This window comes from Macrobrachium rosenbergii, chromosome 12, assembly GCF_040412425.1.
Source record: "Macrobrachium rosenbergii isolate ZJJX-2024 chromosome 12, ASM4041242v1, whole genome shotgun sequence".
In the NCBI taxonomy this organism is placed as follows: Eukaryota; Metazoa; Arthropoda; class Malacostraca; order Decapoda; family Palaemonidae; genus Macrobrachium; species Macrobrachium rosenbergii.
This window is the reverse complement of record NC_089752.1, coordinates 116826262-116842122: the sequence shown is the minus strand read 5'-3', so window position 1 is coordinate 116842122 and position 15861 is coordinate 116826262. Positions and strand designations below refer to the sequence as shown.

General features: G+C 34.9%; 2 protein-coding genes across 2 annotated transcripts; both read right to left on the bottom strand.

Moving 5' to 3' along the window:
* Positions 1 to 1723: 1723 nt before the first annotated feature.
* On the bottom strand, positions 1724 to 6181 carry LOC136843945 (uncharacterized). Its single transcript, XM_067112931.1, has 2 exons — positions 5386 to 6181; positions 1724 to 3322 (listed from the first exon to the last, which is right to left on the bottom strand). The coding sequence occupies exons 1-2, from the start codon at positions 6037 to 6039 to the stop codon at positions 2522 to 2524; spliced, it is 1455 nt and encodes a 484-aa protein (XP_066969032.1). The 5' UTR covers positions 6040 to 6181; the 3' UTR covers positions 1724 to 2521.
* A 2893-nt stretch (positions 6182 to 9074) lies between these two features.
* Positions 9075 to 9949, bottom strand: LOC136843944 (histone H1-delta-like). The gene has a single exon (XM_067112930.1). It carries the CDS (start codon positions 9853 to 9855, stop codon positions 9283 to 9285), a length of 573 nt encoding a protein of 190 aa, XP_066969031.1. The 5' UTR covers positions 9856 to 9949; the 3' UTR covers positions 9075 to 9282.
* Between the last annotated feature and the right edge of the window lie 5912 nt (positions 9950 to 15861).

Genomic DNA, 15861 nt, shown 5'->3' with positions numbered 1-15861 from the left:
AAAGTCTAGCGCCTTTTTATAGTGCCTTTGCCATCCACTTTTAGCGCTTTACTGTCAAATCGAGTTGGCAACACTGCGCGGCGCTTAGCAGAACAAGTCTCAACAGCCACTGCCTTGAATGCTTTCGTAACGTTCGGTCGTCAGGTGCGTCTGTTCTTGACGTTTCTCGCTCGTCGTCTGCAGCAATCGCCGTTTATCGGGCGATTGTATATATATTATCGTGTTCTCTACACTGCAAATCTTTCAGCAATGCCTAGGAAGAAAGGCTACATGAAGAAGCTGGCCGATTCTGCTGAAAAAAGCGAGAGAAATGAAGGGAAGGAGAGCAGAAGAGAGAAGAGCGTCCGCCAATTTACCACCAATATCAGCTGATCCCGTGCCCTCTACCAGTGCTCTAACACGGATCCCCACCAGAGCTATGCGTAGAGAGACCGGTATTGAGAAAACAGTAGAAGAAGTGACGAATATTGAAACGATATTCATAAGAAGTAATTTAGTAGACATTGCTGGTAATGTAGCCTGCCCCGAGTGCTTTGAAAGACGTGTCAAGTCAGTTATTGTGAAAAGACACTTGGACACTCGAGTAAGAATGTTTTGTACAAAGTGTAAATTTATTGTTTTTGATAATAATGCTGAAACCTACCCATCTGTGAAAGCTAAAGGTATTCATGTTATGACAACAGTTCTTGTATATATTATGATGCAATTTATTTTTGGTTATTCATTATTTAGAAGAGTTTGCAGTTATATATGTTTGAGGGTTGTGAGTAGCAAAGTATATAAACGTTATGCAGATCGTGTGAAGGAAGTGGCAAAGGTAAAGGCGCAAGAAGCACTAGAAAAAAGCAGGAAGGCAACTGATGATTATTATAGAACTAATTATCCAGAATGTGTGGGAGAGGATGGCGTAGTGAATATAGATGTATCGTATGATGGCTCGTGGCATAAAAGGGGCCATACTTCCAAGTATTTTTTCGGTGCTGTTATCGAGGGGCATGTCGGCCGTGTTATAGATTATATAACGCTGTGTTCTTTGTGTGAACCTTGTACCAAGAAGCAAAATCTTGTGAAGATGAAGCAGTGGACACAGGATAAGTACAATCGTTGGTACGCCATGCATCCCCCCCAGTGTGACATAAATTATAAAGGTACTTCTGGGAGTATGGAACCAGTTACTGCTAAAAGGTTATGGTCAAGGTCACAAGGTATAGGCTTCGATACGTTAGGTTCATCTCTGATGGTGATACGAAGACCTTCAAAGCTATTAGAGACATGAATGATGGACAAGGCCCTTATGGTTCTGCCCTACTGACGAGATGCCTGCGCGGGAAAACTCAGAATCCAAATGAGCATTTACATAGGAGAGTTTGGAGTACGTGTCCCAAACACAAAAATGTAAAAAGGAGGTATGTTGATTTTGCGGCGTCCCAAGCAGTTTCTAACCACAACATTGGGCGCGAAGAAAGTAATTTGAATAAATTGCTTGGCCTCCATTTTACTGAATATTTGCTCAAGTGTCTACAGACTCAAGACCAGAGGATGGATGCACCGATAAAGAAAAAGAGCTAGAAGGAAGTTGTAGACAGACCAGAGCTACTCTGCAGGAGCATATAGTCGCCGTGGGGTGTGTCAACTTTATATGCCATTTTCTCAAAAGTAAGTTATTGTCCTTTAAATCATTACTCCGTTAGTTTTTATCCGATTTCCACATTTTTTTTTTTTTCTTTAAAAGTTCTATAGCGTGATCAGAACCAATCTTTGAAAATGTTTCTTTCTTTATTTAAAATTACATTATTTGCGTAACAGATTTTAATTACAAATTCAAACCCAAAAATAATAACTTAAACTTTCTAAAGTACAAAATGTTTTCTTGAGAGATTCTTGACGCACTCTTTAGCTATTAAATGAGACTTCGTTTAGCTTTTTATCTCTGATAGTTTTCAAGCAGTAGCGGTTTTTGTGGAGACATACGAAAATGCCCTTTTTAATTTTTTTTTTCTTTTCTATTGCAGATTTTGGCTTCAGCAGATAGGATTAGAGTACAGGTAAAGAGATTGCCTTAAAATAAAATTTCCAATTAGTTATCATGAGTTTTTGTAACCCAAGTCATTTTTGACACCCCTGTCCTTATCCAGTCCTTCACCCTTCGTTACGTTACTTGTTTTTAAAGAGAATGCCAGCTTTATGGCAACACTCGCTCTCTACCTGTTGCTCATGCGCTGTCACCACTCGAGTTACTGATGATGAGAATGACATTTCACAACGATCGTGTGTTCTCTGGAATGAGTCTAAAAATACTGTTGGTCCTGTGAATGACCAAGAATTATCGTGCTGGAATGCACATGAAAACCTACTTACGTATAAATTCCAGAAAGGAACTCACCAAATTAACAGTTAAAGAAGTCTGGTTCAACATCATATCAAAGATATTAACTGAAAATAAAAAAAATCGTTTCTCTGGTTACAATAAGGTTCTGTACAAAATCATCGTTCCTTATAACTAAGCAGTTAACCGCTAGGCCTATGAACTGCATTCATCTTGCCAGGGCACTTTACCTTCGTTGTTGAAGTAATCACAATAGCTGTCCCTAGCCTCTCCTGCAATATCTGTTGGATTTCTGCTTGCATTAGACTTTTGGAAGCTTATCGGGTGTACGCCGGCAATTTTACCGGAATCCAAGTTTTCTTCATTCAAAAAGCTTTCATCCATGTAAGAGCTACGTTTTGTCATAGCCAGAAAATTATGAAGATAACAACATGCTAGAATAACTACCTGAGCTTTCTCTGGGGCTAAATTGATAGGTCCTTGAAACACTCCAAAGCTATGAGTTAAAATACCAAAAGCCTTTTCAACAACGCCCCTCGCTCGACTGAGCCGGCGATTAAAAATTCTCTTCTTCTTCGCATCTAATTCTGATCGAGCATAAGCCTTCAGAACGTTTTCAGTCATTGTAAACGGTTCGCCAGCGACGAATACGAACGGAAGCTTTCTGTCGGTGTAAGTTGAGCACTGGGGTTCTGGTAGACGCAACGACCTCTCTTCAACCAGCTTCCCGAATGCATTTTCATCAAAGACATCTTCATCAGACACTCTACCCTTAATTCCAGCGTCTGCCATCAAGAATTCGTACTTCGAGTTGACGAGGGCCAATAAGACGATGCTGAAGAAGCGGTACTTGTCGTTGTGATACGAAGATCCGGAGAGAGTTGGTTTCTTGGTCTCGACGTGGTGGCCATCGATAGCCCCGACGCAGTTGGGGAAATTCCAGCGTTCCTCAAATCCCCTTGCAACTCCTTTCCATTCTTCTTCGGTCTTTGGTAACTGGAAATATGCAATGATAAATATATATATATATATATATATATATATATATTACTAAAAGGACCTCATTCAAACTGGATGGTATCCAATGGAGTTTTTATTCAAAAAGTTACAAGTTTTCTTGGACAAACAGTCCACATTATCAAGTATCCGTACCATCCAGTTTGAATGAGGTCCTTTTAGTAATTCTACTAATGCACAGAACAATTGTGTATGTGATAAAGTTAATATATATTTAATATACATACATATATACATTTATGTGTATATGTATATATATACATATATATATATATATACTTAGAGGTAGGTAAATTATGAAACCTAAACAGTGAACATTGTAAATAAGGGCCGTAAAGGAAAAATTATTGCTTAAGAATGAATTAACAAATATTGATAAGGCTCGTGGAAATGAAACATTAACTGTAAAGATAAAAGGAATCTGTGATCTGAAAAGAAAGCAGGAATTGGTGGGTTACCCTATCGCCCTTGCTGATATATCCTGAAACAACTAGAATTAGCCATAACAGAGAAAAGGTAATTTAGAATTTTATCGTTCTACTTAATGTGTTACCATTAAACAGTTGTCACTTAAGAATTTTGTATAATTAATTTTATAAAACGTCATTGCTATATTTTTATCAATCATGTTTAAGCGACCTGTTCATCATTTCTGTGTGAAATTCAGTTGCTTGTATAATGCTTTTTTTTCCTAGTTGTAAAAAAATCTGGTAACCTGTAGCGTAAAGCATGTATATATATATATATATATATATATATATATATATATATATATATATATATATATATATATATATATATATATATATATATGTATATGTATATTAGCCTAGACCTGATAAGCATGCCATTAAATCATATATCTTACAGCAAACCAAATATTTGAAATAGTATCACAATACAAACTTTAACAAATTCAATACATAAAAGAGCTTGCTAACAACATAAGAAACCCAACTGCTTCTTGAGGCAGTCATCCCAAGCAATGCTGTCTAGGTTTGAAGGGTAGGGGGGGAGGGGTTTGAATTCAAGTGTGGAAAGGTCGATGACATTCCTTCTTCACCTGACAAGAAGACTTTTCACTTCTGGCCTAGGCAGACCTCTATATCGTATTATTTTCAGTATTGCAATTATAAAGATGTCTTTAATTGATCTTTTAAACTGTCTTGAATTGGCGGGAAAAGGAGTGAAACCCACCTTAAAATAATCGCGCACTTAATACTAGACTTACATTTACAGTGAACTGGGTCGCGAGACCTATGCAAATTAGAAATGCCTCAAATAAAAATATAACTTTACCATATAAATAAACGTTTAATTACCAAATTCATAAATATAACGACTACTCCAGTTGAGCGCTGGTCCTTATCAGAAACATGAATATAGCCGACTTGGATATACTGTAAAATTGAAGATACCATGATATAAAATGGTTGAATTCTTTCCTGCACATTTATACACACGTCATCATGTGGCCACTGTTTATGATTAAATGTGTAGCTGGTAAACAAATATAGCATATACGAGCAATTCGTGTATCAAATGAATGCGCATATCTGTGATATCATAAACATTCTATGTACAGATTGATTTTATAGATTAAGTCATTTCCCTACTGAGCAACGTCTTGTAACGTACATGCAGGCTTATAGTAATCAGTTTTTAAACAGAAAAATGAGTTACGGTGAAGTGCTAATCTTTACAAATTGGCTTATGTATATTATACTCTAAAACATCGATAGGATATATTTTCAAGTTGTTATAGCCGATTTATTTTGCCTAAGGACACTATATTTCAAATTTAAATGTTGTAAAATGGGTTTCTAGGTAAATTTTTGCCTTAATAAAACATCGGATTTAATTGTAACAAAATACATTCGTGTGTTCAACATTTCAGTTGTTGAAATAATGTAAATATTAAAAAAAATATTCTAAGCAATAAATATCTCGGTACCAGTAAATTTACAATAGATTCTCGTATGACTTGCATTAAGTGTTTAAGGAGACATGAACTATGCATAAAAACTAAGCTATTTTCATACCTGAATATATCCTTTAAGGCAGTGAATCAGAGCTTTACACGTCTCCATCACAATTTGACCAATCGACTGTGGAGAAATGGCACTGCTGGACTTCAGATCTCCAAACGAGCTCCCCGTCGCCAAGTAGCGCAAAGTGACTGACAATCGCTGACTGGCTGGAATGGCGTCTCTCATGACTGTGTTTTTCTTCGCAATGACTGGTCTCACCATCTCAAGCAGTTCCCCGAATGATTCGCTGTCCATTCGTATGAACTGTCCGATATCCCGTGACCCACTGAATTTGAACTCGTTCAGGAGATCGACGTGCGAATCGTGAGGCCTTTTCCTATCGCAGTCTTTCACCCAGCGGCGCTTTTTCCTCGGTTCTTCATCACAATATACGATGGCCACTGCGATACTTGCCAAGTCCTCACTTGACAGCATCTTTAGACGGATAACAAAAGTGGAGCCGTGTGAGGGAAGCAATATTGGTGACGGAATTACGGCGCGCAAAATATTGCGTCCAAAAAGTTGATCGTCTAGGGGAGGTAAAACTAACGGTATTATATCAAAAGGTGAGCACGAGCGACGGGTACAGCCCACTAGTGAGATCGCAACTGACGTCGTGCAGCTGGCAACCGGCGGGTGAGTTCGCAAGAGCGGGATGGATACCATGTAGCTTCATTACATTGGCGGCAACTTACGTTTGTTATTTTCATTACTTCCATGTTTTTAAACGGAAGTCAAGTTTTGGGAATCCCTGATTTACTCGTCTCATAAGAGTCACGATTCGACTTTTATGTGATGTGAATACAAATAGATTATACGTACCCAGTCTGGAATATTACTGAAATACGGGGTTACATTTTGAAATAACTTTCTCGTCTTTGACAGAACTTTTTTTATTTCCTTGTAATTCTTTGATTATATATGCAATAGAATAAACAGGATAAGTATCGAAGAGTTGATGCGAAACGAAATATTTAAAATTTAGCTTCCTGCAGTATTGAGAACGTGTAAACATTGTGAATAAACAAAAACACGAACACCTAACAGTGTTGCCAACAGTATGGTCATATCCCAAAACGTAGGGATTTTTTACCTAAATTTTAAGGGCATAGGAACAAAATACTTGAACTGAGGTTATACATGTATAATCATAGCAAGTATCAAGTCTCTCTTTCACTTACACTGAGCCATTTCGTCGTTTTCTTTGCTCCATGACGACAGAAATGGTACAAATCAAAATGAGCGGGACTTTCGCTTCTCTCTTACTGAAGTACATCATACTGTAATGGTAGTTTTGAAGATTCCCATTTCTTTTGCTATTGATCTAATTGATTCGCCATTTCGGTACATCTCTCTCTCCTCTCTCTCTCTCTCTCTCTCTCTCTCTCTCTCTCTCTCTCTCTCTATATATATATATATATATATATATATATATATATATATATATATATATATGTGTGTGTGTGTGTGTGTGTGTGCAGGTAGACATGTGTGTATTATAGCTCAAATATATTGGCGCTTTATATACTGTATATATAGAAAGAGAGAGAGAAAAATTTTGTTCGAATATTTGGACATGACCGCACATACTTTACCACAAGGAAATTGAAACACTGAGTATAAATCCTGACTGATTTTGTCTCCATAGCTAGGACAATTTCACAGGACGGAAAATGTCTCGGATATAGAGATGAAATCGTTCAGGATTTACACCCACATTCATGACTTTTGTGGTGAAGTTTCATATATAATTTACATGTCAAATTATGAGTATATATATATATATATATATATATATATATATATATATATATATATATATATATATACATTATGTGCGTGAAGGGAGAGAAAAGGGTTTACAAAATATTCCCTGTAAATTTGTCATTAAATTCGCAAAGTTAATCAAGGCCGTAGACAGGCCGAGAACTGGCGTAAAATATGCTCAGACTTTACTCGTCTACGCAAAGACGAGCGGTTCACACGACCTCCTGCGCACACACACACACACACATATATATATATATGTGTGTGTGTGTGTAATGTTATTTAGTGTTGTTTGTAAATGTATTTATAATAATAATTTGTAATAATTGTAATTCCTAAGCTTTTTGTCATGCTAAGTGTCTTTGCAAGACCTCTAGTGACAAGAGTATTTTTTTTTCTTCTTTTAGTTTCGCCTCCTCCACTTTTGGGTTTGGTATCCTTTTCTATAGTTAACTTCGTAAGTAGGAACCTTACACTGTCAGATTCACCGGTCTGTTTACGTGGGTTGTTACCCCTTGAAGTGTGGTCAACATTGTAAGTACGCAAGATATTCCTTTATCATATTCTACAGGTTGGTTGTCATATTATCATTTGTGCGTGCAAAGGGCGTTATTCATGTTAGAGTTGTGATAAGGTGTTATTCTTGGGGTGCTGTATTATTTGTGAATGGTTAATCAAGGTGTTATTCTTGGGCTGTATTGTTTGTGAATGGTTAATCATGGTTATTTACATTAACTAAGGTTTATAGATAAAGTGTTTTAGGGAAGGTATACGTAGATATATATGTGTACGGGGTTTCATTCACAAGGAACCTGAAAACACCCTCTTCTCTCAAAATATTACTGGGAAAGAACGTGGCGAAGTGAATTTCCGTATGCATTGAATGGCAACGAACAGTAGCTATGAGAACAGTATGCAACTTGGTTGGTCACAAGGTGACGTACACTCATTAACAGTACCGCCCGGCAATTCCTGTCTCTTCCTTTAAACATGCCGAGTAGGGCAATATGATGCTTAATGTACTTATCCCTAAACTTTTGTTTTTCTCAACTAGAGTTCAATTATCCCAAAAAGCTCTTTAAAGCAGTAGCTGTTTACCTTCGTACGGGAACTAAAATTACGACGGTTTTTTTTTTTTTGTGGAACTTTAGGATAAACTTAAAAGCCCTATAGCAGCGTTCAGTTGTCTTCACTGCTTCTAACCCATTTCTATTTCTCTCAAAATAATCTTGATTGCAGTCCCTGACATTTTTAGCACCATACAAGGGCCACCAAGTTGATTTACTAGGTTATGAATTTCTGCTTGTAGTTTCACGTTTCTTGCTGGCGTGAATTTCGGGTAGAATATGTTACTTAATACCTATCTCAAATGTTTCACATGTCAGTGCTACCTTCAATGTACTTGTATTCCAGATTATTCTGCCTTAGCACTACTAATGTAGGCTAAAGTAAACCTTTACTTTGTATAGTATTTTCAAAGTTGGCATTTACTAGTATTCCTTTGCATAGTATTTTCAATGTTAGCATTCTGTTACTTTCAGAACTTAGTCAATGTTTATTTAATGTTTCACTTTCTCGATAACGATAAGTACTTTTATACCTTCGAAAATGTTACATTCAATGTGTTACTTCTATCTTTAAGCCTCTAGAAGTGCATTTCATTTTTTCATAGCTTTGTAAATGTTATATTTAGTTACTCTGAACCAACTTTTTTACTTTCTGGAACTTTTTAAACATTGAAAAGTTAATTTCATTCTAGTTTTGGATGTAGTCACTTTAACCCTTTGGTAACTTTTCACTTTGTTAAATGTCTCATTTTCTGAAATATGTACTTTTAACTACTTGTTACTAAAGCATTATTAGACACTGTTTCAAGTACCTATTCATTCTTTGATCAAATAAATGATAATTTGGGGCCAAGAAAATATGGTATATAAATATATATATATATATTTACAATATATTATAAATTTGTACGTGAACATCTTGATACAAAATAAGAAATATTCAGTGGGCTTCTTTGAGAAGCAAAGGGATTCAGGTAACTGGCGATAATCATCTGGTTCTGTCAGCAGTCTTTTCTCTTCTCGAGATCCATTAGCGAAGTTCGTCAACGGTCGACACAATGTTGGTCTGAGGTCTTTACTTCTTTGCGGGCTTCTTGGCGGCCTTCTTAGCTGCGGGCTTCTTGGCGGCCTTCTTAGCTGCAGGCTTCTTGGCGGCAGGTTTCTTAGCGGCTTTCTTTACAGCAGGCTTCTTAGCGGCCTTCTTGGCAGCTGGTTTCTTGGCGGCTTTGGGCTTCTTGGCAGCCTTCTTAGCTGCGGGTTTCTTTGCGGCCTTCTTGGCAGCAGGCTTCTTTACGGCCTTGGGCTTCTTAGCGGCCTTCTTGGGTTTGGTTTCTTCGGCGATCTTGAATGAACCAGAAGCTCCGGCACCTTTCACCTGCTTCAACACACCAGATGCAACTCCCTTCTTCAGAGCGAGCCTAAGGCGGACACCGGCCTTCTTCTCGTCTCCCACCTTGTAGTTGGCAAGGATGTACTTCAACAGGGCCTGGCGGGATGATCCTTTGCGGTCCTTCAGAGCTCTCAGGGCGGCAGCAATCATGACGGCATAGGTAGGATGTGCAGGCTTGGCAGCGGGTTTCTTTGCCTTTGCGGCCTTCTTGGGGGTGGCGGCAGGGGCAGCGGCGGGTGCAGCTTCAGCGTCAGCCATCGTAACGGTTTACGTGAATGGAGTGCGAGAACGCGAGAAGAACGTGTGGAGCGTATGAGAGCGAGCTCAGAACTGATGCCGAGCAGTGGGCCGGTCGCGGCTAAATCCCCGCGTGCGGACGGATATGTAGCTTCACAACATTGGCGCCCGTTTTCGTTACAACTCGCGCGTCCGACTTCACCATTTTGTGTTTGTAAATTTTATATTTCTTACGATTCTGAGCGGACGGTATGCTTTGGAAATTACTGCTTTGCGCGAGTGTGATGATTAAGCATTCGCCTATTGGTTGGTGGGAATTCAAATGCGTAGGAGATGGTAAAAGAGAAGAAATATAGCCAAAAAGTGCTGCCGTAGTGTTCCAAAACTCATATTAATTATGTTTGATCTTCCATATTTCTATTTTTCCAGGAACATTTTCAACTTTTTAGCATTCATTTAAGGAAACCAACCATTCATGAATAAGGAACACGGAAAACACTAGAATTTGAGGCATTTATAGGGATGTAGTGACGACGATGTTTTAGCACAACAAACACATACCTTCGTCCTCGACGCCTAGAATGTAGGGCGTAGAATCATTAACTATACGATTTTCTTTAATACAGATGGAAATCGTCAATCATGTAGTCAGGGCATAAAAAGCTATTATGTCAGGACATAATTATTGCTTTACCTAATTATTAATTCTAAAAGGAATTATTTATTTTCCGCTTTAGGGTGACCTAATTTGGGAAGCCTGGTGCAGTCCAAATGATTCGTTCAGTCCCTTCACGTGCGTGAATTTGTACAGTATGTATATGTATATATATATATATATATATATATATATATATATATATATATATATATATATATATATATATATATAATGTGTGTATAAATAATATACATATATATGTGTATGTATATATATATAACTGAATCACGAAAATATGGAACGTGATGAATATATAAATAAAGGCAATTGCCACTTTCCTTCGTAGCATTTGCCTTTATTTATTTATCTATGCGTGTGTGTATAGTATACAGCATGTATATAAAAACATTAAATCTTGTGTAAAACAAACAAGACTTCAGCTTTAAAAAAAGTCTTGTGATTTATATAGGTATATTTATGTTTATTTCCATGTGGAATTTTTGTATGTGCCAAACCACACACACCTTCAGACTATATATATATATATATATATATATATATATATATATATATATATATATATATATATATATATAAATATATATATATATATATATATATATATATATATATATATATATATATAGAACGTTCCACCAATAAAGTACAAATGGATGGTTTGCCTCAAAAAAGACAATAGCCTATTAAAGTACCTTATAGATACATAACTACTATTAACAACAAATAGTTTCTGAATCGATCAAAATAAGCAATGTAACTGCTAAATTATAATATACATATGAGTGTATATATACATATATATATAACATTAATAACTGCTGCTTGCAAATAGATGACTCTAAATGAATATGACATACATTGTTAAAATTACTTATTACAAGGTATACATCCATGATATTTGTACAAAAAGTATAATTTAGCTTTGTATATGTAATATTTTCGTTTTAATTAAATTAATGTTAGACATTAGCTTACTGAAAATGAAAGTTTTTGTTTTCTTAGGGAGAGATTAAATTATCTGAGATGGTTCACAGAAATTTTAAATGGGGGAAACTGGAAAAATTTGTTACCAAAACATTCGTGTGTTCAACATTTTAATTGTTGAAATAATGTAAATGTTATTTTTTTGTTATTTTTAAAAAAAAGTTGAAAAAAATTGACTTGACAGATCACTTGAAACCACACAAACACAATAGCGAACTGTGGCATAATGACTGTAATACGATCTAAAGAAAAAAAAATGGTGTATTGCAGTCTGATCATCTGCGCAAGTTCTTCGTCAAAGCAAGATGTTTTATTTTTTTACAATATTTTGATGTTTAAATGTTTTTTAAAATTACCGTTATAAACTCAGTAACAATAATTTCTATCAAATTCTACGAATAACTTTCAAATTCCTTAATATTTTTTCCGTTACATATTCAGTGTATTTCTTTCGTAAAAAGTTTAGTCATTATATTTTTCTAAATTTCAAATAGGGTCACTGGTTTTTATTCTACATTCTATTTGCAATACACAAAAGCTAAATGACAAGTTATGTTTCAAGACATGAAGAAGATATTTTCGTCTAATATATATATATATATATATATATATATATATATATATATATATATATATATAGTTTACTGAGCAACGCATCATAAAGGAAAACAAAATTGATATATATAAGCATATATATATATATATATATATATATATATATATATATAGAGAGAGAGAGAGAGAGAGAGAGAGAGAGAGAGAGAGAGAGAGAGAGAGAGAGAGAGAGAGAGAGAGATGCTAAAAAAAGTTACAAAAAGTCTTTTTGTCAGTTGCATGGCTCTTCAATAACTAGACAAAAATATCTTCCTCAAGAGTTTTGAAACTGATAACTCGTCATTTGCTTTTGTGTATTGCAAATAGAATGTGAAAAAAAGTGACCTTATTTGAAACTTTCAAAAATAAAATGACTCAAATTTTTACGAAAGAATACATTGAATATGTAACGTATACAAATTTTGAGATATATATATATATAATATATATATGTATATATATAATATGTGTATATATACTGTATTTGTGTCCGAAAGACAAGCATCGTACACTACTTGCATTCCGATTCAAACAGGGTAATATAAGCCTGGTAATACAGTTTACTGAACAACGTATCGTAATGGAAAACAACATTGAACTGGAAAGTATTATAGGCCTAACAATGGAAACAGCAGGAGGCATTTTATAGGAAAGGTCAGGTCGAACCAGACAGAACTTAGCATTCAATGGATTGACGTCCAGATACGAGAGAATTAACACGGCCAGTGATGTAGGATTATAGTGGATGTCAGAAATTGTATTGCAGTCTTTACGCTCGTTGTATGAAGATGGCTGAAAAAAATATCTTTCGATAAAAAAGTTGCGTAAATAATATTTTCATTTATGTTCTCAACCTTTGTTTGATTTTCCATTGTTCCGTGGCTGACAGACTGTATTTTTTCAGTTAAATAAAATTATCTGTATGGAATATTTGAAAATGAGAGTATATTTAGTAAATATAATGGACTTTTGTATGTTTACGCGATAAAGCAAAAATGAAGTGTAGAAAAGTGAAGCTCATAAAGAACTGTTTAAACAAAAAAAAAAAAAGAGCTCGATAAAGAAATGAGTACGCAACTACGTAAATACTTGCATTTACAAGAGTACGTGTGCGTAAATGTTTTGGCACAAATGTAACAACACGGTACGGGAATAAACATAAACATGTGTGTATTAATATATTGCTCGAGAATTTGCTAAATCCAACTCGAATGCACGCGGGTGAGGCGCCGTGCGGACGGATATGTAGTGAGCTACATGGCGCCCGCTTTCGCCATGTCGACTCTTCTTGTGTTTGTTGTTCAACTTTGCTTATCGATTGTGGACAAGACGCGGGACTTGAAAAGTTATTTTGCTGTTCAGGTGGAAGGGAAACTTTTCATCTTTCGCCTAATGTTAACAAAAAGTTATTATCTCCGACCGTTTTCGAGATATACGTCAAAAGATGAGAAAAAGTGCGCTTGGAAACTTCATTTTCCTCTTTTTAAAACGGTATATTATCGTTACTTATTGATATTTGCCGTATTTTTGCATCCTGATATAAAGACTAACTATCCTGCAAGTAATCAAGTATGGTAGATACACAGCAACTGAACTTATATGGCTGTTATCGTGGAATCATTTTGGTTTGACAAACACACGAGGCCATATTTCATTTCGCAGAGAGGAGTGGCCACCGTTTCTTCGTGATATCAGAAAGGGATGACTCGTAGTTAATACAATGAAATTCAAATAATATTGTAGCCAAAGAATAATGTATATTGTACATCGGATATTTTAAATTAAAAATAACGAAAACTAGACGCTATATTTTTTCAGTGGAAATTAATTTTGCCAAAGTTTCCCAAAACTGAAAATTTACACATGCATTCGCATGTAATATATATATATATATATATATATATATATATATATATATATATATATAATATATATATATATATATATATATATATATATATATATGAAGATTACTTCAATATGTTTTTAACGATGGTGTTAGGTTTATAAAATCATTGATAATACAAAATAGATATATACTGATTAAATCTTACGTGGGTAACTACATAAAAAATATTAACATTTAAATACATAGATTATTTGTAAAATGTACACGCTAAAAATATTTTTCGGCCTGAATGGTAGGATAAAATTATATTTGTTAATTTTTGGTAAATATAAGTCAACTTTGATAAAATTCTGCTTGTAATGCTGTTAAAAATGTCAAATAGTGTATATTTTCTCTCATAATAGAAAAAAATACGTGATGCCTAATTTCAATTTTTTTTTACGATGTGTTATCGAGTATACGCCGTATTTCCATTTTGCCTGCTGCGATGTTTTTGTAATTTAATTTTACTTTTATCTTCACTATTTAAAATTAAAAGTAACCAATAAGACCCATGAGGTTATATTTACTCAGTAACACAAGCTGTTAGGGATCACAAAAATAACGAAGAATATAAAAAAAATATATCAAACTAAAATCGAATGATGACCCAAATTTAGTTACATTCATAAGAAATAGAATGTCAAAAACAAAAATATTAATATGTCATGCTTTCAACAACGACTTAAATAGCATATTTACAAAAGACTACCTGTCTAATATAATATAGAGATAGGGATTGGTAAAATGTGAAATTGAAGAGAAATACTATTGTATTATAAAGAATAATTAATATTAAATATTATATACATATGAAAAGAAAAAAAAGTTGTTAGTACTATTGACTGATTTTTTTATATATATTGTATGTACAGATATTGTTATTTTTTATAATAAAAGACAAAAAAAATCGAATTCAGAAGAGATCCCCACAAAATACGTGTTCGAGCAAACGCCTGTAAACGTAAATGCAACAAGGACTGTACGGAAATCTAGACATAATCATCGGAATACGAAAATATACGTTATGAAACGCCTCCATTATATGGACATATCCTTTGAATCGCGCGCTGGCGAGGCGAGAGTCGTATGCGGACGGTTATGTAGTGTTAATAGCATTCCCGCCCGATTTCGTTTCGTCCTGCAGGCTTCTATGTGTGCTTGTTGATTTGACTTTTCTCCTCAACTGCAAGCGCGAGATTGGTTTTGGAAAGTCGCTATGTGTTTCAGCTGAAAGAAAAGTTATTCCTCTTTCACGCAGTGTCAACAAAACTACATTTTCTCTTGCCAGTTTAGAGATACGTTACGAAAAACAAGAATAAGTAGGCTTCAAGACTTCGGGTATCGTTCTTTGATGTGGTTTATAAACTTTCTGGATACGTATCAGCAACTTTTCTGCATCCCATTATAAAGATTAACGATCGTGAAGTTGATCAAGTTCCCAATACTCATAGTAAATGTAACTATAAGGCCGTGGCAAGCGAATGTTTTTGGCTTAACAAACACAGGCTGCCTGGCCGGCCGTCGGGTAATGCGCCGAGGAAAATGGTGCATAATTTATCTTCTATTGGCATCGTAGAGAATAACCGCTAAACAGTCGATCGTGTCATCGGATTAAGATATATAATACTGTAGTCAAAATCAAATAAAAATAAGAAGTATAACCATCTTATTCCTCTGTGATTTCTAAATCATTATGTTGAAATCAGAATGTATTCGATATTTCAGACTGAGGTCACGAAAGTACTCCATACATACGTGTATATATATATATATATATATATATATATATATATATATATATATATATATATATATATATATATATATATATATATTAGGGATGATAATGGTCAGAGTAACATGTAAAAGATATAAACAT

Bases quoted from the DNA above. Each gene is read 5' to 3' on its own strand.
- LOC136843945 (XM_067112931.1), bottom strand. From the start codon at position 6,039: ATGGTATCCATCCCGCTCTTGCGAACTCACCCGCCGGTTGCCAGCTGC. The intron at 3,323-5,385 runs GTATGAAAATAG...GCATATTTCCAG, and splicing joins GCCTTAAAGGATATATTCAG to TTACCAAAGACCGAAGAAGA.
- LOC136843944 (XM_067112930.1), bottom strand. From the start codon at position 9,855: ATGGCTGACGCTGAAGCTGCACCCGCCGCTGCCCCTGCCGCCACCCCC.